This window comes from Dermacentor silvarum, chromosome 9 (assembly GCF_013339745.2).
Source record: "Dermacentor silvarum isolate Dsil-2018 chromosome 9, BIME_Dsil_1.4, whole genome shotgun sequence".
Lineage (NCBI taxonomy): Eukaryota > Metazoa > Arthropoda > Arachnida > Ixodida > Ixodidae > Dermacentor > Dermacentor silvarum.
This window is the reverse complement of record NC_051162.1, coordinates 94096265-94124054: the sequence shown is the minus strand read 5'-3', so window position 1 is coordinate 94124054 and position 27790 is coordinate 94096265. Positions and strand designations below refer to the sequence as shown.

At 46.6% G+C, this 27790-nt stretch overlaps 1 protein-coding gene across 4 annotated transcripts in view; it reads left to right on the top strand.

Annotated features, from left to right (window-relative positions):
• The window catches only part of LOC119463360 (uncharacterized), an 81058-nt gene that overhangs the window by 38482 nt on the left and 14786 nt on the right, over positions 1-27790 (top strand). For 2 of the 4 annotated variants that reach the window (XR_007463189.1, XM_049655540.1), the window contains exons 2-3: positions 24376-24616; positions 27376-27483. Coding sequence is in view for 3 of the 4 variants with exons in the window: in XM_049655540.1 (XP_049511497.1) it covers positions 24376-24616; positions 27376-27483 (349 nt within the window). In the remaining variant the exon portion in view is untranslated. Of the gene's footprint in view, positions 1-5906; positions 6454-24375; positions 24617-27375; positions 27484-27790 lie in introns of those variants that run through there. The other 2 variants (XM_049655541.1, XM_049655542.1) reach the window with 2 other exon arrangements.

Below are 27790 nucleotides of genomic sequence, written 5' to 3'. Positions count from 1 at the left end.
ATAAAGATAAATTAACGGAATATAGAGTTAGTAATTAAGCTAATCAATAAATAAATGCACCAATCAATCAATAACTTGTGCTCTAAGTCACACGTCGATGATATGGACTAGTTACTGTCAGACACAACTCCACATAGCCGTTCTGCATGTAGTGTATTCCCCGCGTTTTCTGCGTACTGCGCTGAAATACACTTATATAATATCCCTGCCGGAAGTCGCACGATATACATGTCGTTAAAATGGGCTAATATTAAACAACTCACTAACTTACCGTCCGAACTTTACGATTTGTTCGTAACACTCAAAGACACTGGCCTTCAAAATGTAAGGCCTTTATGCCCGTTACTTCAGCCATTTATGGACAATTGTCCATATTCAACAAACAAACAATTTTTTTTCGGGTCGCGTTTCGGTATTGAGTACGAAGTTTCTGACTATATGTCTTCTGCCAACACTGAATGATTGGCAGCAGGCATAATTTGTTAGATTAACGCCGGAACAGCTCGAGGACGAAGAAGAAGTATGTCAGGCGACTTTGAAAGTTGTTGTAGCCTATCACATGCGTGATAGGCTACAACAACAACAACAAGCTTGGTGTAAAGATGTTAAGATCATAATCATCATTATCATCATGTTCAGAGGAGAAAGGCCGACGCAAGACACGTGGTTCAGTACGTGGTATCGCACAGGTTACATGTAGAGGAAATTCAATGTACCGTACACCTCTGTACCACATCCGACCAGAACTGTCCGTGTACAAGTTTCACACGAAGCCATATAGGTGGCTTGGGGCGAAGCTCGGTTTCGGCGTTTTGCCCATGGTGTAGCCCGCCGGTAAACAAACCTACCTATTCATTGTCGTAAAAGTCCCCAAAATATATCTTATTTTTCTTTTCCTTCAATATCCTCATTATCGGTGCAGTCCGCGCAGTTATTAAATATTTCTTTATTTATATCTTGTCCGTAAAGGTTTGGAGATCGCTTGCTCGCTGTGTACGCAGTATACGCGCCGTTTTCCGCCTTCAAGGCCGAACCACCTTCTTTCCTCTCACGGGAGATTTGTGTTGTCTTTCCTATAGTTTGTTTTTTTTCTTTCACTCGAGTTCGTCGATTCGGTCGTGTACGTTTGTCTATATTCGGGGCGTATGCCGCGGAGGCTGTGCGTATAGAAAACAGGTGCGTCGAGTTAGAGCTTTCGCGTATATACACGCCGCCGTCTTGTCCTCGTGTGCCGAGGTCGTGGGTTCACTTCCTGGCCCCGGCAAGCATCGAAGGGACGCAGTGTTTTATGGCCGCAGATGGACGCTAGTGCGAAGCCGGGTGGGCTCGTTTAATTCAGCTGTAAAAATTATTATCGTTTGGCTCCGGGTATGTTTTCGTTGCGGCTTTTTAGTATTATAGACTTTCCGTATACCACCGGATAGGTTTCTGTGGCAACGAAAGAAAGGCTATAAGGGGGAGGCTGGAGCTTCTGTGCACCTAGCAGAAATAACTCATAACGAACTTATATCAACGATAAATAATATACCACTGAAAAAAGGGGCTGGTCATGATAGTATACCCACTAGGATATTAAAAGACAATATTGACTCTCTGGATATAAAAAGGGCATTTGTTACGGCTTCCTGAACTATACTATTGCAAAAACTAGATCGTTGTGGAGTTACAAATAACTCCCTCGATTTTTTTTTCCCAGCTAGTTATCCTCACGGAAACAAATGGTAGTAATGGGTGATTATTATTCTACATACAGCACAGTCACCAGTGGAGTCCCACAAGGTTCTGTGCTCGGTCCCATGTTATTCTCGTTGTACATTAATGACCTCCCTAATTTTCTACAGAACTCAAACGTCCTAATGTACGCAGATGACACAGCTTTATTATTTACAGGAGACACACTCTGTGCATGCACTGCAAACAGATGTGATGGCCGAGTTATCAAGAATTTCCTTGTGGTTTTTAGAAAAAAAATTAACTTGAAATATAGCAATAAGACTAAATATGTAGTTTTTCGATCGAGGAGAAACAATGTTGACACCAGTCAAATCAATATTAGGTTAAATAATAGCCCCAGCCAAGAAGTTGATTCGTTTAAATATCTGGGCGTCATATTTGACCAACATATGCATTGGGAAGCACATATTCATAATGTATGCAAGAAGGTCGCATTTGGTTGTTACTCCCCAATTAAAGTGAAGCAGTATTTCCAACGTGAAGTACTCAAATCCCTTTACTATGCGTTTTGCCATAGCCATGAATATTAGTTATTGTTTAGAATCATGGGCATGGCTTACATGACGTACTCACAACCTTTACAAAAACTACAGAAAAGGGCTCTGAAATACTTAGCACTTCAACCTACCGCAGTGATACATTTAATGATATTTTCCAAACACAACATGCGTTATCGGTTAAGGCACTCCGTAGTCATAAGATCTGAATTTCAGTTAATAATATTTTGTGCACTAACTTTCCTATTCCTCGAAACGTCTTTTCTTTTCCAACTCGCCGTACTAGACATGCTTTGAATGGTAGCCTCAATTTACCAAAGTGTTATAATGTATACGGCGAAAGGGTAATTGAATTCAATAGCACAAAAATCTGGAATATTTTGCCCCTAGAGGTTAAAACGGCACGCAATTTCAAGCAGTGTAGCAAAGTCTTTTTTTCTTGATAACCAGAATCTGTAACTTACTTGCATCGATTAATTAGGAAAATTTTTGCTGTTTCTTGTGTGTTATAAATCATGACGTGTTCCGGAATAATTTGCGGTTAAATTCTGCACCTGACCTGTCTGTTACATTTTGACACTGGACCGGAAATCTAGCCTTCCCTGGCTATCGGTACCACCTAATGCAATAATTTATCCTTTGGAATTTTTCACCTATATTATTAACTAAGTGACAAGGGTGCGGCCGTCTCCAGCAAACGGCGACAAAGAGAAACATCCGAAAAAGAGAAACAATTTTTATCCCCAAAAAAGAAACAAAGAAGAAAACAGCTTTGTATGTAAACCCAGAGAACTGGACGAGTTGGTTTGGATGCCCGATTGTGATTGGTGTACAAATGGCGCTACGGTGTCGAATAAGACTTATTACGGGGTTTTACGCGCCACTTTACTGTTCCACTTGGGTGAAACTTACGTGGAACGAGATTACGAGTCCAGCGGCCTCTCGAGAATTGGTGCTGTGTAGTACGTACGCATACGTACTACATCTACATGCAGTAACGTTGGTATACCGTCCCCGAACGGCACAACTCCGCCCCCCTCGGGCATAGAAGCGCTCGGGACCGGCTTCCGATGGCATCCGCACCTGCAACGTTGCCTGCAACGCCCCACCCGAAGTGCAGAGGGGGGGGGGGGGGGGGGGGGGGGGGTGTTCGCGTCGATGCGAGGCATATTTCAGTTAGGCGCGTAGCTGCCGACTGACTCCGAGAGGGCTGAGGCGCTCTTCAAGGTCGAAACGTCGCACTCACCCCCTTACCTGTTTCTGCTGCTCGTGAACGTAAAAAAAAAAAACGCTTTACGGCGCGATATTATTTATACGCCACCGCGTACCTTGTTCCAGTCTGCTGCATACGGTAGATACGTTGCATATATAAGGCAAAAGAGTCATGCATAAACGGTGATATGCTGTTAAACTGATGCCAATATGTTTTCCTGCCCGCAAGTTTATGCATGTTATTGTGCGTAGATCCATACTATAGCATGATGCTACGGATCCAGATGTTTATAAACATGTTTTTTTTTTTTTTCTGTAGCACCTCACTTTGTTTAATAAAAGTTCAAGTTCTTACATCCAAACTGCTGGTCCGTTCGCCCACATGTGGAGCTTCGGGGTGCATTTTGCTCGATGCCATGTGCCTGAATGCAGTACTTTTTTTTTTTTTTGCCTGTTTCGACAAGAAGAAAAACCATATTGCGTGTCGTCTGCACCGATGCTAGGCGGCAGAAGAAAGAAAAAAAAAAAAGGCTGATTCTACTTTAGTTTACGTCTACGTAATATGAGACAATTCATGATTTGTGGAGAGGGGTTCTATGAATAATGTAATACAAGTATCACACATATACCCTTCTGATCGCGATAGGGCCAATCTGGGTCAAGTTCGATCCGGATTCGTGTCACTGTCGGATCGGGAACCGGCGATCGCGATCCGTGAATCGCGATCATGTTTCTTGATCACGATCTAAGGCTGGCGTCTGCGCTTTCTAGCGCAGTATTCTGGAAACGCTAAAAAAATAAAAAAGAGAAGGCAGCTCACTAAAACACGTTTAAGAACCTTTTTATGAGCAATAAGTTGTAAAATTGAAATATTGTCCAAATTTTGCAAATCTGCATTTATAGCCAAGGCATTAATGCAGTTGTGGGAGTTGCAGACGATCAGCAGACGATAATAACTCGATCCGGATCGTTGGACCGTGGAATAGCGACCATTAATTGTTTATAGCGATCAAGAAATCCGATCCGGATCGGCCTAGATTGCGATCATAACGTGTGACACTTCCGTCGGTGCATATAGATTCAGGGAGGACTGGTTATTACATTCGAGAAAATTCAATCAGCTCTGCCTGACGCGCAGCGCTGTTTTGTCCGATAAAGGAAATCATGACAGAGAATATGACGCACTCGCGCCAACACGGACGACGATAGGCAACACTATGTAGGTAGGTCTGCAAGTTTAGACAGACTTCCTGTAACGGAAACTGAAGAGGTTTGCCTGGCAGCTTGCCTAGCGTGATAGACATCAAAGTGATAACGTGTTACGGTGTAGTATATGCCTCACACGCCAGATGGGGTGCCCTCGCACAACATACGAAAGCAGCCTGAACCTTCCTGTAAAATACTATACTATATTATACTATACTGATCTCCAGCATCACATTAAAGCATGTCTCTCTCTCTCTGTACTATACTGTAACGTTGCAGTCACACCGAAGACAGTCACGCCGAAGACAGTCAGGCCGAAATTGTGTTTGCCAAATCACGCGCCGCTGAATCTTATTAATGCGAAAGCATTTATATGTCCTATGACGCAGAAAAGCCGTCGTTGTCCGTAACGACTGGTACCAAAAAATACATCATCAGCGTCTTGTATGACGTCAGTAGTAATACAGAGTAAGTTAGAGTAGCTGACTTAAGGTGGAGTAAAGTGAATTAAGGTGAAGAAAAGTGGATTGAGGTGAATGAAAGTCGATTGTTAAGGTGGAATAAATTAAGTGGAGGGAAGGGCATTAAGGTGGATTAATGTTGGTACACATTAGAGCACGATGGATCAAGTGGTACAAATTAGAGCGAGGTGTGTTAAAGTGGATTAAGGTTTGTAGACATTAGAGCAAGGTGTATTAAAATGGATTAAGGTGTATTAATGTTGGTACAAATTAGAGCACGATGGATCAAGTGGTACAAATTAGAGCAACTTGTATTAAAGTGGATTAAGGTTGGTAGAAATTAGAGCAAGTTGTACTATAAAGTGAACTAAGGTCTGCACAAATTAGAGCAAGGTGTATCAAGGTGGAATTTTGAAGGAGACCTTATAATGTATGACGTGACGTGTCATGGTCACGTGATAATTGGAACTGGGAGAAGTCATGTAAGGATACGACTGTTCAGAAAAAGACAGACAACACTAAAATCACAGCAACAGCGGCCGGCATGCATGCACATGCTATCATTGAATCTAGGGCACATCATGGGGGGGGTTAAAAGCAATGTTGGATGGGACGTAATAAACATTCGATGTGACATCTCCTGTCGTTTATCACGAGGCAAGAGTGTCCCAGATCTCAAAATGCCCAACTGCGCATGTATCGCGTGACTCCGCATGCTCGTGAACAAGATGAGAAGTGCCGACTTTGCACTGCAGCTCGCCTAAGCTCGGTACGTACCACGTACCCTTACACAAAATAGGTTTAGGCGGTTTATAGACCGACTACAAACCGTACTGTAGAATTTGTCTATCGGCATTTTGTAAACAGTAGGCAATAAAAAGTGTGAGTTGATGTCTGTAAAGAGTATGTACTAGATATTCAGCGAACATTCAACAGGCGATAGTCGATAAAGTTGCAAGACGATGTGTCGTTAGACTGTCTGTGGACATTCTCTAGACAATGCTCGACGAAAAATGTAAGGTGATAAGTCTGTTCATAGACTAGCCTATGCACAGTGTCTAGAATTTGTCTATATAAGTCTGTATAATTTGTTTAAAGAGTCAATCAACCTTATTGACAAAATGCAATGGACTTTCTTTAGACTACCTGACAAACCTGATTTTTTGTAAGGTATATATTAACATTCAGACAAACGATGAAACGGGCATCTGTGTCCTTTCTGAATGTGTCCTATTCTTCGCATTCCTATAGAGGCCGTAGTTCGCGACGTTTGGGTGATGATGGCATCCGCTTCGAAACGGCGGCGACGACAAAGAGTCACCTAGCCTGCTTGATCTAATCAGGTATTATATATTTGCATCGCAGTCTATCATTTTGACTTTCTCTCCTTGATTTTTTTCTCACTCTTCATTATAGAACCTCTATCTCTATATGTTCAGTCTCCTAGCTATGTATGTAACGACTTCAGTCCTATCAATCTCTTCCCTGCTTTTTATTGCGATAGCAATTATATGGACACTTCAACCGGATTTCTGCCGTCGGCGTCGCCGTGAGGTTCCGTATAAAGTCCAAGGGCGATAAGATCGTCGCCGCGCGCCGTATTCGCGAGTGAAAGCGCGCGGGGGACGCGCGCTATCACGGAGAGCGAACGCACGGCAGAAAGCACACGCGACCGTCGCGCGAAAGGCCGTGGGGGTATGGGAGGGAGGGAGGTGGGGCGACGCTGTGCTGCGGCACGAAATGCGTATCTTGCAACCTGGGCGCAAGCGGAACTGGCCACTCAATCTCCCACGCGAAAGCAAGAAAGCGGGAAGGCAGCGCGGGAGGGAGGGGGGGAGGCAGCTTCTACTCTGCCAACAACTGCGCTTGTACTTTGCCCGGCTGTGGCGGTCGCTCGCACCGCGTCTCTTAAAAGCGATCTCCACACGGCTCTGACCTTTGTATGCGCTGTGCATTCGCCGCTCAGTTTCCGTTGAAGCGATAAGACCGCATGAACCTTCGCCCGCTGCGGCGGCTGCACTTGCTGCCAGCGTTTTGACAGTGGTTGTCTGCGGTCATTGAGTGTGATCTATCCATGTTTGCTTGTGCGCGCTGACACCACGCTTGTTAATTCAGTTAGTAAGCGAATGTGTCCAAGTTTATGTAGCCGATAAAACTACTATCCCTACTCCGAATAGCTCTCTACTAATTTGCTATCGCAATTGATGCTTCGCCTTTCGGGCGAAACTGCGACATTTTTTTCCCCACCAATACTCTAAACGCATCTTGCTTATCTGGACTGCTGACCGGTTAATGTTTCCACCCACTTTGAATCCCATGTGCTTGGTGGACGTTCCCTATACGGGTCTTGCTGGGTGAATACCTTGGCATTCCATTTCATAAATGAGTAGCGCCGTGGCGCCCTCTGGCCAGTGCAAGGTTCCTTAGGTCGTGATAGAGCGAACTCTCAGAACGTGCGCAAGTTCCTTGATCCGCGCATACCTGTTGTACTACGTTGGTGACTGTTGATCATCATCTCTGTAACGCATGCCCGCGTGTGCCTCGAGCTCGGTTTGCGTGACGACGTGCCTCCGCGACGTATAGACTATAACCGCAAACGCGCGCTGCCAATTTGAATAACCTTCGGGCGCGTCCATTAGTGAGGGCTCCCATAGTTAGCTCGCTGATTGCCGAGATGATTTCGAGCCGCCATCTCGTACGCGTAGACGACGTTGACAAGGCTTTGACAACGCTGCTAGCTCACGCAGGCAAGACCCGTTCGTGCGACGGTTCGTGATTGGTCTAATGAATCCCGTGCAGCGCTCGGTTGGCGATGAGCCAATCAGCAGGGTGGAGACAGATAGAGAGTCGCGCGCCCTTGGCAGAGTGTATAGCTGGGCTATACCGCTAGCGGGGATGACGACGACGTCCTTTGTATATAGAGACATCCAGGCGACGACGACACGAGACGAGCGCATCGTGCGACGGGTGGCCGCGCGGCCCTGACATTGCCATTGAAAGCCGGCGCATCAGGAAAACGGGCGTGTCGCTGAAATCGCGCTAACGATGCGTGAAGCCTCGCCTGTCATATGCCGGTCAGGAGGTGCAGGGTGCAACGGCGCTTTCGCGTCGCCGTGAAGGTCGCGATAACGTAAAACTATATATCACCCGCTCATTGACTTTATATTCCAAATCCGCCATTAGCCCCTCCGTGATTGGTCGAAATTTTGCGGGCCGCCTCGATTTCACCCGACGGGAGGGCTCATGGTCGATTGGGAACAAACTCAGGCTGGAATAAATAGCCTTGCGTTATCGCGATCTAAAGTGGCAACAGAGAGATATACATGCAAAACGGCGAATAGTGCCTTTGAGGAAACAAAGAAGTCTCAGTTTCGCCAGTACTATAGGGGCTGAAGCATTCACAGCGATAGCAAAGTATTAGAATATTGCGCTAAATTAGGTGCGTATATAGATTTACGATCAGCCTACTAACGTCCACTTACTAACTAAATACGCCCAGTGTTACGTCGCCTACAGAGACACGCGTTAAATGAACCGCGAGCCACTCTCAGTTCATTCAAATCGCGCAGTACACTGAAAGCTTAAGAGGGTTTGAACGCGAGCTCGTTGATATATGAATCCATCGAAGAAAACAGCGCTAAAAGCACGGACGAGAAAGGAAGAAGACAGGACGAGCGCTGACTGCCAACAATCGGTTTTATTGCGCGAGCACAAATATATAGCTTGAAAAGGAAGGGGATTTTGGAGGGGCAGGTTATAAAGTGGGGAGAAAGAAAATTGCTGTCGCGCATGGTTCAAAATATAAAAACGAACGAATACATCATGATTAGTCCCGGAGAAATATGTACTCCTTGTTGGTGAGAACAAGTGAAGGGGCGCTGACGCATGACGGGCCATTTGCACGTGATCGTAAATGTTTAGAAGATTTCACAGGGTGCGATTGTCTCTATACCTGCGCAGAACCTTGGTTGCATTGAAGTAACGGAGTGCACCCGCAATTGGCGCAGTGAATAGCCAGATTGCTCCCGTTCTTATTAAGGCGAACGTCTCATATGTCTCATTAGTCAGTCAACCTTGACCGAAAACGCGTCGACCACAAGAAAGGTACAAAAGGGCTACGAACCCTCGACCTTTGGTGGGAATTGAACCCCAGACCTTTGGTGGAAGTCGAACTATCGACCTTCGGAATTAATCAGAGAGATGACTAAGCGACGTACACTAAGCGAATTAAGGGGGATTACTAAGCGAATTAAGAGGATGAGTCAAGCGCTTTAGGAGGAATGAGAGAACGCGAAAAAAAGAGAATGTGAAACAAAGTACGTCGTGTGTCCGTCGTTTATGCGTCGGCACTCGGGCTTTCGCCTTCAAATCGTCTTACTTAGGGATAACATAAGAGGCCCTGTGAATTTTCCTTTACGTTGCACGCACGCTCCCGCAAACGGTCATTAAGGCACCGCATACTGTCTGGCCGATATGCGTTCTGCCACACTTTAGTGGGGTTCTCCTAAATGACTTCGTTGTTGCACTGCCCGTAACGCGATTCTTACTACAAGACCTGTTGTGCAGGGTGGCTTTCGTCCACTTAGCTGCACAAGGAAGCGAGTTTGTTGGGGGGGGGGGGGGGGGGGGCGTGCAGGTGTCCGTGTGTTGTGTTTTCGGTCCCCGACATTACGTAAAGTTACGAAATTTGCAGCCACAACTTGGAATCAGCTAGCGCAAGACGAGGGTAATTGGAGATCGCTGGGAGAAAGAAGCCTTCGCCCTGCAGTAGACGTAAATAGGCTGACGATGATGGTGATGAAGACGACAGCATGACTCCAGTGGGCAAGAACACAGAATCTCCGGCTGTCACCGTACGTCGCACGCCGTGGAATACGGGATCGATGACTCAGTGGCGGAATTAGACAGACGGCGCCGGCGTTCGTACATAGTCTACGAGCCATTGTCCGCGGACGCTCTCAAAAGGTCCCGCACGCCTTATTTGCGAGGTGAACTGTGTCCCTAACGCGCGACGAATGCGAACGCAGGTCGTATGTTTATTCCTTCCTCTTGTGTGTTTTTCTTTTGGCGCGCACCTAAATTACGACTCGACCTCCGGAACCTCTTGGTGGCCTTGACATACCCGGGCTTGAATTATGGCATCTCATGCTGATGGCGTGGCAGCTTTCTCTCTCTCTCTCGCTCTTTATCGCTCCTTTCCCCTTGTGACGTAATGTGAAGGAGGCTGTTGAATTTCGCTGCTGACGTGTTTTGCGGATAGCTGAAGGTATACAGAGGCGCTGTTCCTTGGTACAGCGGTATACGTCCATGGAACGCTAAGCGCGATGTAACAGTTCACTAATCACTAACAGTTCGCTAACAGTTCACTAATCCCGTTCACTGTATGTGCAGCGTGTTTCACGTAACTTGAACCAAGCTTATCAAAGAAGTCCGGATAAAAAGGGCGCGAATACCCTGAAACAGGAAGCTTTCTTTTTATACAGGACAACTTCAACGTTTCTTTTTGTCACTTCTTTACACAACAATAAAGTGCAATAATAAGTAAATAATAAGTAAATAAGTACACAAATACAAATGGCAACAAATGGGAAAATACATCCTATTTATGTATATGATACTGCCGTAAACATCGGGCAGGGTAGGGGGCCACGGTTAGAAGTGCATGATGATCGATTGCGACGGATAAACCATGATTCAACAAATTTTCTTGGGCCCCATCGGTGTTCCCGTGCTAACGTGGCTACATAATCTATACAGCAATAATCTATACAATCTCTCTCAAATATGCCACGTTATATACCTGTTGGTTATATTGCCGTTTCGGTTAACTGTTATCGTCAGGGGATGTGTCCCACGTCCCGTGGGTCGTATTTTCGTTAACATTTGTGTTATGCGCTGACTCTGTAATAATTACATTTGTACGCCTTTTCATTACCTTTACATAATTGCCTTTCTTCCATTCCATTCGCGTGAATGCATATTACCTGCAGCTTATATTTCCTTTTTTACTTCCGTACCCTCCCTAAATATGATGCCTGAGTCAATTTCGGAAATGGGCCAGGTCGGTTTTGAACGTTGGTCAACCGAATTGGGCAAAGTCGGCTTTTTGGATCTGGGCCAGGTCGGTTTTAATTGACATTGAAACGTGACGTCATGACTTAGTCGCGTGGGTTTCGGTGCCATCGGATGTTAACGCCGGATTTTCCGCTTTATGGGGCATATATAATGCTTTCGCACTAATGAATAATAATAATGGTAAATAATACGCTGTAACGTCGCAAAGAACGCCCGACGCCATCGCGACACGCTGCAGGCGCCACGACGGCAAAGATGTTGTTGCGACATCAGTCGTGCGTACCAACGTTTATAGATACTTTTCTGTAAACGTTGGTGCGTACATCGAGTGCGCCGCTCAACTTGGCTCACAGGTGGCGCTTGCGAAACGCCACTGCTAGGGTTCCTCGATGCGCGCCCCCCCCCTACGGCGGCGGAGGGGGGGCGCGCGCATCGAGGAACCCTAGCCACTGCTCGGCGCGTTTCCGGTATCCGGAATGTCTTCTCCGAAAACACCTTCGCTGATATAGAGATCGCAACCGAACTGCTGCTGTTCTGTGTGTGCGCGTATGTGTGCGTGTTGTGCGTACACATGTCAATGTCTGCATGCATGTGTGGCGTGCGTGCATGTATGTGTGTGTATCAGCAGGAGCTTGATGGGGGCTGAGTTGGTGTAACGTATACTTGAAGAAAAAAAGAAAACTGCGCAGAGGAGACGAAGACGAAAACGAGACAGGTACAATGGACGGGCGCTAACTTCCAACTAAATTTTATTTGTTTTTTTTTTCTTCAAATAAAACTTCGTTGGAAGTTAGCGCCCGTCCGTTGTACCTGTCTTCTTTACGTCCTCGTCTCTTTTGCGCTGTTTTTTTCTCTTCAAGTATGTGTGTGTATGTTTGTGCGCGTGTGTGCTAGGCCGGTGGCGTTCCCCAATAGCATGTCCAGCATCAGGGTTGGCTAGAAGGTTCTCTGGCGAAAAAAATTTCGCTCTCGCACACTCATTCAGAGCGAGTGCATATGGTGCACCTGGAGATGTATTCTGCGGCGATCCACTTCGGCGATACTATCGCCTCGGCCACGCCTTGGCCATCAGGCGCGCGCTGATTGGCTGGTTGAGTACTATACGTCATCCGATTTTGCTCAACCTGCAGCCAATCGGCGCGCGCCTGACGGCGATACTATCGCCGAGGCGACATATCTGTACGTCGCCGAAAGTGATCGTCGCAGAACACGTCTCCTGATCTCGAAGCCCGTCGCCGTCTGTCGGCCCACGGCCCACGCATGGGGGCTGCGGGTTTGTTAAGGATATCAGCTGAACGACAAAGGCCGTGAGCCATGACGAGCTAACATGGCCGGCAAGCATGCGACGAGAACACGCTGCACTGTGAATTTGCAGCATTTAAAAGGGGATAAGGGTGTTAATCTACCTCCCCAGCACCCTTTTGTAAGGGTGTGAGATATAATAGACACATTTGGCACCCTTGTTCGCCTTTAATGCTGTGAATTGTTTTACAGTGTGAGCGCCGTCAGAACCGTTTGCTCCGCCATTTTCCTGCCAAAGATGGCCGCCGCCGTACAAGCGCTGCAGGCTCTGGTTTGTCGAAATTCTGCAGTTTTTCTGTTGACGTTTTCTTGCCCCCTGTATACTCTCTGTTCATATGGAATGGAATATCGTGCAGTATTATTATTAACGCGACAGAGTTAAGGGCCCCGTGTCGCAGAAAATCCGGTGTCGGTGTCGGCGTGGGCTCGCCGGCGTCGGTAGTGGAAATAATCATGCCGAACCACGTCATCCCGAACCACCCCGACCGCGGGCAGGCCCTTCGCGTGGTGCAATGCGTTAGTGAACAGAAATTGAATTTCTCAAAGTAAAATCCGTCAGGAAAATCGTAAAGCACGACTTAACCACAACCTACAGACGTGATAGCGTCGGATCGTAATTTGAATATACGAAAAAAAAAAAACCTGATAAGCAGCCAGAGATCTTTGATTGCCATCGCCGTTCCACTCTTAAAGGCTTAAGCGTCCTCCAAATTTTAATTTTATTTTTCCCAGGGAAAGTATATCTCCGAAAGGTGATGGACCGAGAATTAACGTCCTCTGGTCGCGTATTACTCCATGTGCCGCTGCTGGTTTCACTCGTGACAAGGCTTGTTCAGGCCTCGTTGCGACCGCGGTATTTTCGGACTGCCAGAAAGGGACGTGGCTTCTGGGGAGGGGCTGGGGAGGGGCGTCAGACGCACAAAAGAGTTTGACACGCGGGGTGATTCAAGCAGTGGGCTATCAAATAAGAAGAAAAAAAAAAGAAGGGCGGCTCTCACGCTGTAAGTTGCGGTCGTGAAAAGCCTTCGAGTCCAATAGCCATGCCCCTTTTCAGACAATCCCCCCCCCCCCCGCGCTTTTTGCCTCATCTATTAACCCCTTTCGGAGCTCGCTAAATCCGTGCATTATTGCAAAAGTCATTGTTCTGCGTCGGCCAGCAAAGAGACGGAAAGGCTCGAACATTTCCCTTGTGTTCTGGTTATATCTAATCACCTTTGTCTCTAAGCGGGCTAAACGAAAAGGCCACAGAAGGACGAGAGTTCGATAGAGAGAGAACATATGAAGTGAGCGTGAGGTTAATCAGAAAGGCGTCCGGTTGGCTATATGCTACACAAGGAAAAGGGGAACATCAAGATGAGACAGATGGAAGGAGGAAGTTTAATGAACACGTGCGCGGTACGAGGAAGGTGTCACGTGGTTAGAGACGATCTCACAAGCCAGCCCGAAGGATTAGTGGAGCACAGTGGGCGGATGTTCTAGTTTAGGCTGAGAGTAAGCAATTCAATAATGGATATAACGAAGTAATGAATATAACAAAGTAATTCTTGCTCCCCTTTCAGCTTCGTTATAACGAGGTTTTACATGTTGGAGGCAGGTTACGCAATGCGCGGAGCAGATAACCAATGGTCTATCGGCGGAAGCGAATGTTGGTCACAAGGGAAAAGAAAGACAGGGGAGGATATAGAAAAGAACTATATAGCGTGAGAGATTAGGAAATTTGCAGACGATGGATTGAATTGGCTTGCAGAGGCGGTTGGAGATCACTGGGGGATTGAGAGAGAGAAAACGGTAAGAAAAGGCTGGGAAGTGTACCAGACGTTCGTCCGGTTTGCTACCCTACAGAGGGGAAAGGGGCGGGGGTGCGAAAAGAAAGAAATGAAGGAAACACTAAGGTGTACCTTCGTTCCGTGAGTAATTTTGAGTCCACGTGATCCAACGTGGTGCGGAGTAGAATGTGCTGGTTATTACAGTATGTTCGTCACTCGGAGAAGAATGTATTATGCAGTGGACGTACATAATAATAATAATAATAATAATAATAATAATAATAATAATAATAATAATAATAATAATAATAATAATAATAATAATAATAATAATAAGATGAAGATGAAGAAGAAGAACAAAAACAACAACCAGAAGGTACAATCATCCAAGATATTTCTCCCTCTCTCCCCCCGGCCCCTCCCCTTTCTTAAAAAGGGAAATAAAAGTTCATTCATTCATTCATTCATTTGTAGGGTCAATGAGATTTAGACTGTAAACTACAGTTTCGTTTTTTTTTTCCACTACATCGAATTCGATTAGTTGTACTTTTGCTTTGATTTAATCCTTCGTGTTCATGGAATCACTATCCGCCAATCTAGTCCCTTGATTATAACCAGCCTATTTTCGAATTTTGTTTGAATCCTTTCAGATTTCTTCCTTTATTTCGAACTGCCCGGTCACTGACCAATCTCCGAGAGTGGGTATACCGTGCCACTAACTACTAGGCTCCGCATCTACGTCGATATGCGAAAAACGGCTCAGTCGAATCAAAAAGGGGGCTTGATGGGATGTACCCGGCAGCTGGAGGCGGGAGAGCACAGTCAAAGAAAACGACTAATTGATCATGCTCGCCGTCTTTTTCCGAGAGCCGCCATCCTTATTGGCTGACCTGACTCGTAGCTTTTTCCTGCATTGCACGGATTTACTGAGGCGAAGTGTCGAGACAAGGTCACCCGGGGAGAAGAAAGCGAGCGGTTATTTGTGCTGGAGGCTTTCAAGTTTGCGGTTGGCTGTGCGACCGCGAAGCAGAAGAAGAAAACACGAACAAAGAGAAATAACTTTTTTTTTTCTTTTTTCAAACGGAATCACAGGTTGACCTGTCCTTTTGTTCCGACCGTTTGTTGCGAATGTCGAGCGGGCTCGCAGGACGGGCTCGAGGCAGCACAAAAGCGTTGAGTGGGCAAGCTCGCTTCCTGCGAGGAAGCTTTGACGGCTGTGTCGAGAAAGTCGGCGCCGGAAAGGGGCGTGATAGCACGGCAAGGCGTTGAGCGCCGACGAAAAGGGTTCGCTATTTCGCGGGCGCCGAACGTTTGTTGTTCGTTATATGCATGCTATACATATAGTTAAGTCACGGGAACGGAGACTCTTTCGCGTGCATTTGTATGATAGCACTTTGCGAAGTTTCTGGCCCGTATGCAGGTTTTTTCACGTAACTAGGGCCAAACGATAAACATACGCAAATGCGGCGTAGCTGGACAGAACCAAGGTAATGTTGTTCGCCGTCGCTTGGAGATACTCAGATTATTTTTTGCATTCCGCCTCATTAAATAATTAAAAAAAATTGTGGGATTTTACGTGCCAAAAACCACGATCTGATTATGAGGCACGCCGTAGTGGGGGACTCCGGAATAATTTGAACCACCTCGGGGCTCTTTAGCGTGCACCTAAATCTAAGTACACGGGTGTTTTCGCATTTCGCCCCCATCGATATGCGGTCAACTTCTCAAATATTATAATTAGAGGAAAAGTGTCAATGAGAGAATTGTAGAGCAGCATGAAGAACTCCCGATACAGCTTTCTGTTGCTCAATACGTGCTACATAAAGGTGTTTTGTCGAGCGGCCACTCGCGCGGCAATTTAGCGTTTATTCACGGGCTTTCTTCTTCTTTTCTTCTTCTTTCTTCTTTCTTTCTTTCTTTCTTTCTTTCTTTCTTCTTTCTTTCTTTCTTTCGTTCGTTCGTTCTTTCTTTCTTTCTTTCTTTCTTTCGTTCGTTCGTTCGTTCGTTCTTCCTTTCGTTCTTTCTTTCTTTTTTACAAATATATAAACGAATTGTTTTCTCTACCCTGCGTTCCGTTGGGAGTCCATCTACGTACTTATAAACCTGTTCGATAAATATCAGAAAAACAAAAACAAGAACACGGGCTGTATGTCGCCGAAATGAGCTGTGTAAACAATCTTCCGCACGGGTGCAGCCATAAATCTTGTGTACACAAATACGATCGAATGTCGAGCTACATGCGAGATCTAAACGGGGTCTAACGACAAAGTACGCTTTGATTTGATGAGCAGCGAAACAATTGCAGCGCTACTGAGACTTGGCTTTGAATCTAATGGGAGCTTGTCGGTACCGCGAGTTTAAGTTTTGTTACGAATTGAAGACACGGTATCATTCGTTATCGCATCATAGCATAATCAATTTCAGCCTCGTGTTACAGTAACGATAAGGAACAATATTATGAGAAAGCGTTAGCTCGGAATCTTCTACCTAAATACACGGAAACTGAGAAACCATTTTTTCTTGGCAACCCCTGCACCGAATTTCACGAAGTTTGGTACACTTAAAATAATATATGATTTTGTAACTTGAGAAAGCGCATTTTATGCCATGATATTTCAGAACGATTCTTGAGCATTGCTAAATAAAAAAGAAAATACTGAAATAGCCAACAGAAACTCAAGTCGCAAGCTTAGAACTCTCTAAATGACCAATAACAAACGATGTTGTTGTCTTATACAGCGCTCTTGTATAGACCACTAATTTGTTAGTGGGACTTCTGCAAAACCCTATAATAGTTCAACAATGTACCATAAGCTGCAAACTCGCATATCACATTTGTCCCCTTGAGATGGTCTGGCAGATGCTGTTTACAGAATTGCAGTGTGTTGCAAACTTGATGCCCGACTATTTCTGTGCTTTCAAATTTTTGGAAATTTCAAGAGTTTTTCTCAAGAAATTGATCGCGTGAATTGAAAATCCACTTCCTAGATTCACTATACATTTTACCTTTTATTTCTTTTTTCTTTTTTTATGCAATAGACCTCGTGTTCAATTCTATGCACAGGACGCCAGGCGACAGGATTGCTCCGTTCCCATGAATTTAGATGGGAGCTCCCAAACTGTGGCTTCCTCTTAGCATAGTAGTATTAATTGTGTGTTAATAACCCCTTAGCATTAGGAGTGACAAAGTGGGAAATAAGTGTATTTGTGTGCAGTGTGGAAACCCGTGTCACACGGTGCAGGTATATATGTAATTTTTTGAATAATTTAATTATCTATTAAGTAAAAGCATGAAAGTTAACATGTTAACTGAAAATTAACGTGAAAATCCATAATCCATAATCCTACACCAATACGGTATGATGATGAAAATCCATAGTTCGCTTGTGTTTTCACTTCGGGTATACTTCGGCGAATTGTTTGTAAACGCGGCCATATCTTAGCGGTGTTAACTGACATTTCGTCACAGCTGGAGTGGCGCTCCTATACAGCGCTCGTACGCACTGCGTCGTGGGGAAACTCATGCGCAATCGGCGCGTCGTTCTCGGAAGAATCTCTCGGAAGCGTGTCGCCGTTTTCTCGGAGCATCGCATGCGTCGCTCGTATACAGACGCACTTTATACGAGGCTTCGCGTGCGACATGACGCAAGAATAGGCAGAGTCTACAGGGCCCAGATTGGCCCTGAACCGCGGTCAAGAAATGCCTGCTCTGTAGCAAAAGCGACGACGATCGGCGCGCATAGACAGGGAGAGAGAAAGAGATGAGGGAGAGAGTGAGAAAACATGTAATTTCAGAAACCTGTCAGAGGCCCTTTCATTTTGTTTCTTTGGTCATTTCGTTTTTTTTTTTTTTTTTTCATTCGTTCATTTATTAATGCCAAAGCATTGTCGCATGAGACAGAAAACAGAAAAGCCGGCGTTGTAGGCAACGAGTGGCACCAAAAGTCACCGTCATCAGTGAGGTCATCAGCGTCTTGCGTGACGTCAGTAGTAATGCAGAATTAAAGTTGGAACAGGTTAGAGTAAGGTGAAGTGGATGAAGGTGAATTAAAGTGCATTAAGGCGGATTAAGGCTGGTACAAATTAGAACAAGGTGGATTAAGGTAGAGTTGTGAAGAACAAGTGGCAATGTATGACGTCACATCATGGACGTAGTTAATTAATTAGAGAAGTCATAATGCTTTCGCATTTAGATCACGTAAGAATACTTAATTGACTGTAAATTTTTCATTCATTCAGTTATTAATCCATTTGGGCATTGATTATCTGCATCTTTCATGTTTTTTCTGTTATTCATTCTTGCTTTCGTTTCTTCATTCATTCTTTGTTTATTTCACTCCTTCGGTTATTACTTTTTTTTCCTTTGAACCCCGGCTTCGCGCTGCCGAGTTCGAGGTTGTCGGCTCGACCACATATCCGCCCCGGCTGCATTTCGACGGGGCCGAAATGCAAAAAACGCTCGTGCATATTGTAGATAAAGAACCCCAGGTGGTCAAAATTAATCCGGAGCCCCCCACTACGGCGTGCCTCATGATCAGATTGTGGTTTTGGCACCTATATGACCCCAGAATTTAATTTCATTCATTGAGTAATTTTGCTACTTCGTTTATTTATTGATTCTTTCTTTCTCACTTCTTCAGTAATTCATTTATGTATCATTACGATATAAATTATAACTACACTTCAAGCGAATATTTGTCGTCTTCGTCGCCGCCGTGAGTGTCCCTATATATTTAGGTGTATGTATACATGCGGTGTATGCGTCCCCCCCCCCTTTTTTTTTTGCCACACCATTCTATCACCAAAGTTGCTCATACCAGGTCTTACATTCTTGACAAAATTATCCCTCAGAATTTTGAGAATGGCAGCCCACGTGTCATGTCATGAGACAAAACGACAGCGCATGCCTTTTATCTTAAATATTCTGAGACTTAAATACTAAAAGTGCGAAACAATAACAAAGCTGAAACCAGAAAATGATGTAATTTTATTCGTGGTTGTGCACTAGCTGCCTCCGTCATCGGCCCTTGGAAGAGGTTTGCAACAAACCCGATACGGAAAAGTGGTGGTAAAGTCGCTAAGAAAGACGTTGGCTTTTATTAATAGACATAAATGAAATTGTCCGATGGCAGGATTCAAACAGATAACCCCCTAGCACAACAGCTCGTTTTTACTTACTCAACTTATTTCTACTTCAATTCATAATACCACTACAGCTACGTGTCTCACACTTTGTGTAATACTCTAACATGTTGCTATATTCATTGCTTCTCTCTTATGGCGAAACTGTGATATTTTTTTTTCATCTTTTCATTCCGTTCTTATTCCCTTCACTTTTTTATTATTGCGATAGCAATCATATGGACACGTGTTAATCCAAGCGAATTTTCGCCGTCGGCGTCGCCGTGAGGTTCCCTATATATTTAGGTATATTTATGAACAGTATGATATATGCCATGCCATGCTATATGACATGCGGTGTATGCGGGTTATATTTTTATTTTCCTACTGCTCGCCGAACACATTTCATAGCGAGTTGGCGGAGCAGCGGCCATAAGGCCCTTTTTCCCCTTTCGTCCTTGGGGGCGTGACCCGCGCTGCTTCAATCTGCTAGGACGCGAGTTCGGTGGAGGTGTGTGTTTAGCGTTTTCTATAATAGTTTCTCTGCGCGCCACTTGCGGCGTCCGGGCGCTTCCATACAGGGCGCGCCATTTGACCTGCGACACCGCTGCACAAAGAAACAGGGAGCAACCCGCACAGAATCGGCGCTCGAAAGGCCAGACATGGCGGGTTGTACACAACGTTCGCCGCGGACGATGTTTGGGTGGTTGGGCGTCTTGCGCTTTGCTCCGGAGCTTGGTCAAAATGCTCCGGAGCTAGGCCAAAATTTGGAAGACAGACAGATGGGCCGACGAAGAGATATATAGATGGATAGATAGATAGATAGATAGATAGATAGATAGATAGATAGATAGATAGATAGATAGATAGATAGATAGATAGATAGATAGATAGATAGATAGATAGATAGATAGATAGATAGATAGATAGATAGATAGATACCAAGAGAAGGGAAGCGCAGTCGAGGACGGCAGAAAACTAGGTGGGGTGATGAAGTTAGGAAATTTGCAGGCGCTAGTTGGAATCATCTAGCGCAAGACAAGGGTAAGTGGAGATCACATGGAGAGTCCTCCGTCCTGCAGTGGACATGAATAGGCTGATGATGATGATGATTATGATGATGATGAGTTAGATAGATAGATAGATAGATATAATAATTAACGTATCTATGTCAACTGTGGTTCGTTAGTCGCCCTTCGCCATGTCCGGCTGGATGCATATATTTCGTTCGCTCGCTCTTCCGCCGTTATATCTTCTTAATTAAACGCGAAGTGTTACAAAACCACGCGAATGCAAATTACCAAGGTCGCCTGCTGTGGTGAGCGAGACAGAAAACAACTCACGAAGATGGAGATAGGAAAATCGGCGTGAACGCACGCACGCCTTCTGTGAACGCGTGCCTTTAGCATACCGTATATGCGAGCTTGTAGCGCGGACTGGGAGATTACGCGCGTAATCTCGACTTCCCCAAAGTGAAAACACGCAAACACTCACATAAACACAAGTACGCGCAAACGTACAATGAACCCACGCGCGTACGAACGCGCACTCAGTCGCTCACAAAAACACAGGTAACATGCACTCGCATGCCAGTAGCGGAAGGCTAAACAAATACACGCGCGCATAACACATACACCGGGTGTTCCAGCGAACACTTTCAAAATTTTTTTGAAGGTTGCCTGTGGCAGATAGCACAATTCTAGTTCATGACCTGGTCTACTGGGAGAAACGGGCATTACTTGCACAAAAAAATTGAAATGCATAGTCGACCCAAAACTCACTAATTACGTTTTAATCTAAGTACCCCATGGCCTCCTCTTCCGAAATAAAGTTGTTTACTACTACTACTACTACTACTACTACTACTACTACTACTACTACTACTACTACTACTACTACTACTACTACATTACGGCCCACATTGCAATTTACAAATTCTAGGCGTGGAGTTCGCAAGGCGGATCCGCTTGGAACGAATTCTCAGGATGACACGAGTTTCGAGATATTAATTCCCGAGCTTTGCGGCGATATGCATTGGCGTTCCAGTTACTTTCGTGCTTCGATGCATGAAACGACATTTTGTTAAGAGGTAGTCGTTATGCTCGCGCGAACACGGTACACGTAAACCTGGTTATGGCGAAACGTCACTCAGCGTGAAGGGAGATGCAGCGAACTGCTGGTCGCAGTTTCAAGGTCGCTTCCGACGCTTCGCCGTTTTTTTTTTTCTGGCAGGCCACACTATTATACGGTGTGCGTAGATTATACGCTACACAGGGCGCGCGATGCGTCCCACGCAGACGTCAATGGTTCACGGCCAGATGCCTCTTCGGTGACCAATCCAATCCACCAACGGCTGTGTGCTAGATGGAATGTCCCGATTGCTTTTCATTAAGCCACGGCCGGCTGGAGTCGCTAGAGCTCTCGGGGGCGGAATTAATTCTCCGAGTATTATAAATAAGGGGCGTGGATCCTGCCGCAGCTGATGATAATGGGCTATACATATACGCAGGAGACTTGATTCACGGCCGCGCAGTAAATGAAGTCGGAGTGCGCTTGATATGGAGCACATGCAGTGCGACCCACTATTAAAAGAGAATAACACACGTGAGTGTATAGACCATGTGCGAATTTCCCTCTCCGGCAAGTGGGCAATCGGCACGAGGCCGTGAGTTCGGCCCCCGCCGCGCAGCGATATTGCCTTACAATGGGGAGGGAATGCAATTAGTCAAGAAAGTTGGGCTTCTTGATGCGTATTACAGAATTGAGGTATAATGAAGTGGCGGTTGTTAATGATGTCTCAGTTCTGTAATACGCACCAGCCATATAGCCCATCTTTCTTCATTGTGCTCGCGTCTACCGTGCATTGCGTGCGTGCACGACGAGCAACCGCAGGTATCCGGAATCCGGAAAATTAATTCGGAATCCCCCACGTATGCATCGCGACGTGCCTCATAATTAGATCGTGGTTTCGGCGCGCAAAACCGCAGGAAAAAAAAAAAAACTGGGCAATCGTCCGGATTGCGGCAGACCCGGAAGTGTGTTTTGAGGGGTACAAAAGCCAGGGATAATGAGTGGTGGCGACTCATTTCGCTTACGCAAACTTATTTTGCTGTTGTTAAACCAATGCGCATTTACTATATTATAGTATATATATGCTATATTATATCATTTACTATATATAGGACGACTCCTCGACCGACTCCCTGACGACTCCCTGACTATAGACAGCGATCACATCGAATTCTCGAGATCATGAAGGAGTGTCTAAGCGTACAGATTCGTCGTGCTTCTGTCCGTCCGTCCGTCCGTCCGTCCGTCCGTCCGTCCGTCCGTCCGTCTGTCTGTCTGTCTGTCTGTCTGTCTGTCTGTCTGTCTGTCTGTCTGTCTGTCTGTCTGTCCTGTCTGTCTGTCTGTCTGTCTGTCTGTCTGTCTGTCTGTCTGTCTGTCTGTCTGTCTGTCTGTCTGTCTGTCTGTCTGTCTGTCTGTCTGTCTGTCTGTCCGTCCGTCCGTCCGTCCGTCCGTCCGTCCGTCCGTCCGTCCGTCCGTCCGTCCGTCCGTCCGTCCGTCCGTTGTTCATTTATTTTAATTGGCAACGCCTGCGATATTATTATGGTGTGGGCAGAGGCTTCCTTTTTATTATTTTACCCCTCACAATAACGAATGCCCGTCCGTTCGTTCGTCTGTCCGTCTATACTGCGGACTAGATGTCCATGCAGAGAGGATTAAAAAAAAATGTCACAGTTTCGCCCTAAGGGCGAAGCAATGAATGCGATAGCAACACAGCAATGTGACACGAAGTAAGGTGAGCGGCTTTGGTAGCAATATGAATTGTAGTAAACATGAGCTGATTAAGTAAGCAGGTGTGCTGCGGCGTAAGTAGACCGACATGAAGAGAGACTCGATGACCACGAGAAGGCGCGTGTAAAACGGTGGTGTTGATGAGAAGCGCTTCGCGTGGGCAGCGCGTGCGAAGGGACACACCTGTAGCGCTGCACTGCCGATCCGGGCAGCATTGCATGTGTAGCGTGCGTTGGAAAATGTGGCCCGACTATTACTAACTGAATGAACAAGCGTGGTGTGAGCGCGCACAAGCAAACATAAATAGATCACACTGAATGACCGCAGACAACGACTGTCAAAACGCTGGCAGCAAGCGCATATACGTCGCAGCGGGCGAAGGTACGTGCGGTCTATCGCTTCAACGGAAACTGAGCGGTGAATGCACAGCGCATAGAAAAGGTCAGAGCCGTGTGGAGATAAGAGACAGTGCGGCCGGCGAGCGACGAGCGCGGTTGTTGGCAGAGGAGAAGTGCCCCCCCCCCCCCCCCCGCTCCCTCCGGCGCTGCCGTCCCGCTTCCTTGCTTGCGCGTGGGAGATTGAGTGGGAAGTTCCCCTTGCGCCCGGTTGCCAGATAGGCCTTTGGTGCCGGAGCGCAGCGTCACCCCGCCTCCCTCCCTCCCTCCCTCCCTCCCATGCCCCCACGCGAGCCGGTCGCGTTTGCTTTCCGCCGTGCGTTCGCTCTCCGTGATAGCGCTAGTCCCCCGCACGCTACCGCTCGGGAATACGGCGCGCGGCGATGACGTTATCTATACGGAACCTCACGGCGACGCCGACGGCAGAAATCCAGTTTAAGTGTCCATATAATTGCTATCGCAATAAAAAGAGAGAAGCACACTGCACAAAACACTTCAGCAGAAGAAGTATACAAAGTGCAAGTACAATAATCACTGAGCTAGTGAGGTAACGCAAACATAGATCTAAACAATTCCAATCAGCAATGGAGCATGGAGGAAAGAAAAAAAGAACTCGATTTAAATGTATAGCCGTTCGTTGTTTCTAATCCATGATGGCGAGTAAGAGCTTCGAGTCGATTGCTCGTTTGCGAATACGAAATGTTTCGATTCTTCTTTTTTTTTTTTATAGAGCGGTCTTCAATTGTACGTGATCCACACGCGCCAACAATATCATATGTATTGGTCACCGCAAACGCGGTTCTTGCAGGAGGAGGAGGAGGAGGTCGCCGGGATGTCTCAGCGTTCCTCGTCGCAGAATGGCGACTCGTTCGGCTCGTTGGGTCGCCCTTCGCCCGACAGTCAGAGCAGCGCCGTCATCTCGCTCATCAGCCACGCGCGCACCCTGCGTGTGCCATACGGCGAGCAGAAACGCATGCTGGCGCAAGCCCTGCTCGCCGACTCGCACTTCGCCGAAAGCGGCGAGCTCCTGCAGACCATGGAGAAAGGAGGTGGGTGCATGGATAAGATATTAGAGAGCTTTAGATTAGGGGCACGCAAGCGGCTTGCGTACGCAAGAACTGGGGGCCACGGTGCTGTCCATGCGCAGACTGTGGAGCTTTAGATTAGGGGGACGCAAGCGGCTCGCGTAAGCATGCTTACGCGAGCCGCTTGCGTATTGTGTTGCCAGTTCTTGCAAGAACTAGGGTCCATGGTACTGCGCATGCATGGGCAGACCGTAGAGTTTTAGATCAGGGGGACGCGAGCGGCTTGCGTACGGCTTGCACTTGCGTCCCCCTGATTTAAAACTCTCTTATTAGCACCAGCGCGGACGAGGACTGAAGGAAGTACGTTGGCAACACAATGCGCGGCTATAACTGCCCCTAAATACTGCTTTGTTTGGTGATTGTGTGGTCCTGGCCAGGCACGTGTAGATAAAGATGTGCTGGAAATTATTGAGGCACATGCTATCTATCAATCGGAGTGGCGAAAATTGTGTAAGCACTCCGTATATCGACCTGCTGTAGATAAAGAAACAACATTTTTACAGCGAAGCTGTATATGGCTAGGTTCTAACCAAAAGTGCATGCGTCGACAGGGTGTGTAGTGTTGCGAACCGGGGTGAGGATTTATCCCACCGCTTCGACCAGTTGTTACGAACGGGTTGGCGTTTCATCTCAGCGCTGCCATCCGTTGTTGCGGGTCTGAGATTAATTCGCCGCTGCTGCCAGTTTGTTGAGACTCGGGTAGCGTTTAGGCCGGTGATCCTTCAGCCAAAGGGATGAGTACGTCCGGGAGTAAGAGCGAGAGAAAAAAGGGTTTATTCTACATATTTACAGTGGCTCCAAATATCGAAGCCCACTCCATGGGGGAGCACTTTGAAAGTCTAAGCTCACTACATGTCTGAGCACATGTCAGAACTCGTCAGGACACACCACTGCACACATGGTGTCTCCTTATAAAACATCGGTCTTCCCTAGTCGACCCGGCTAGGGAATCAGATGACCTTCATGCGACCAATCAGAGGGGTCGTATTGTTCACCGAACTCCGCCTCTAATGTTTCACCTTCGAAGCAAGGACGAGGAAATCCGGAAACAGTGGGTTGACACTCCTTCTACGAAAGTCGGTGACCTGTTTCTTGTCCTCCGACGGTCAGCTTGCCCGGGTCAGGAGAATGGCCTTTGCACTAATCCCCGCGTCTAACGAAGGGGGGCAAGCTTCGTGAGCTTCTTTGGCATTGCGTCCCAGCTGGTGTCGCGCCGCGTCGACAAGTAGGCGGCGGCTGATGAAGGTGGTGGCATCGTGGGAAGCACCTAAAGAATGCGCACTGCCTAGTTGGGGCGCTTGTTTGCCTGTCTCGTCGGTGTCTGGCACTGTCGCCGTCTCGGCGACGCTCATGAAAGGGCCTGCCTCGATGGGAAACAATCAAAGAATGCGCCCGGCCGATTCAGGACGCAACAGTAGAAAACAGTCGTGTCGACAAAATTGAATCCACAGTAACCTATGTACTTATATAGGTTCCTTAACATAAATGTCAAAATCAGTTATGGATGACCATTACGTCACAATCTACCCACCGATCCACCAATTAAGGTGGATTAGGGTGGATTAAATCTGATTAAGGTCGATTAAGGTGTAGTAAGGAGGTTTAGGGTTGATGAAGGTGGATTAGGGTGCATTAAGTGGATTAAGGAGGACTAAGGTGTATTAAGGTGGACTAAGGTAGATTAGGGTCGATTAAGGTGTACTAAGGATATTAGGGTTGATTGAGGTGGATGAAGGTGGATTAAGGTGGGTTAGGGTGTCCGTCATGATGCTTTAATTGCATATACATAGTCATACATACGCGTATATATAATTTCGTCATTTTAGAAAAACCATAACAGCTTCGCTGGTCGTCCTTCACAGAGTGGAAGGGCACTAAGTTTTTTTTGAAAGCTCAATTGACATATTGATCAGGTGTGGCGCTGCTGTGCATGGTGTATAAAGGCGCTTTTTTTTTTTTTGGGGGGGGGGATAAATTATTGAAGATAGCGCGCGTTGTGTTGTCAACGTCTTCCTTTCTGTCGTCTTCCGCTGGCGCTAAAAAAGTTATCCAAGTTAATTACGAGTACCAACGTGCTCAACATATACAGCAGTGCTTGCGTTAAGTACAAGTTTTGTTGTTGCACCGCTTGTATGTGTCGTGTACGGAGCCCAAAGATAAAGGTTGAGTAAAACGAGAAAATGGGCTGGTTGGTGTTCGTGTATCTTCTGGTGCGCTGTGTAGAATAACTGAGTAAAACTGGTGACCAAGGCCGACAGGACGCACCAGACAAGGACGACAGAACGCTAACTATACCACTTTATGGATACAGGGGATATGGGGTGGAGGGGGAGCACGGGATTTTTCAACAAGTGAGTGTTTATTGTCGCTGAAAATTTTGCCCGCATATATATATGGGCTGCAGCGAAAGACAGCATGTGCAGACGGCTAGATTAGAAAAAAATCTAAAACAAAGACAACCAAAAAGAGAAGCTAGATTGGTTGTTTTCGTTTTGGCTTTTAGAGTTTTTTTAACCTATAGGCGATCTGCACAAGCCCTCCTGGCCACAGCCCAAATATGAGCCACGTGTCAATGACAATAAACATTTTATAGTTTTGCGCCTTGTAGGGCTTGTCTGGCGTGTCCTGACGTAGTGGTAAGTTTTACTCAGTTGTGTACTCAGCGCAGAGGTAAGAGGTTGAAGGTTTTTCCGTTTCCGTCCATGAATGCTGTCTATGCGCAGTCATGTACCCGGTAATCCACCTGTACGAGTTGCCGGGACCGTTTGTGCCCATGGAGGATCGGCTGCTTGGACACGACCGGCTGGGACCCGACTACGCGCTGCACCAGGGTACGACCGCGCACGCGAGTGGTCTTGATCGGATAAAAAGTTATGGTCGATGCCTCTTTCATAGGAATCGGTAGAACACGAAAGTGAAACGTGTCTTCACGGACACTGTTGCATGTTTGCTTCGTGAAGAATTAAACAGGCAACTCACGGTCCGCTGTAGCGAAAGGCGCACGATTTGCGGGCTGGCGACCGTGTTGCAGGTTTGCCTGGCGCGTGGCATCCTGTTGGCGAGCGGCGTCGTACTGCCGAGTCGCTTCGGCGACGGTACGAGCATTTTGGCCCGACTCCGTGGTGTCTTGGGCAGCCA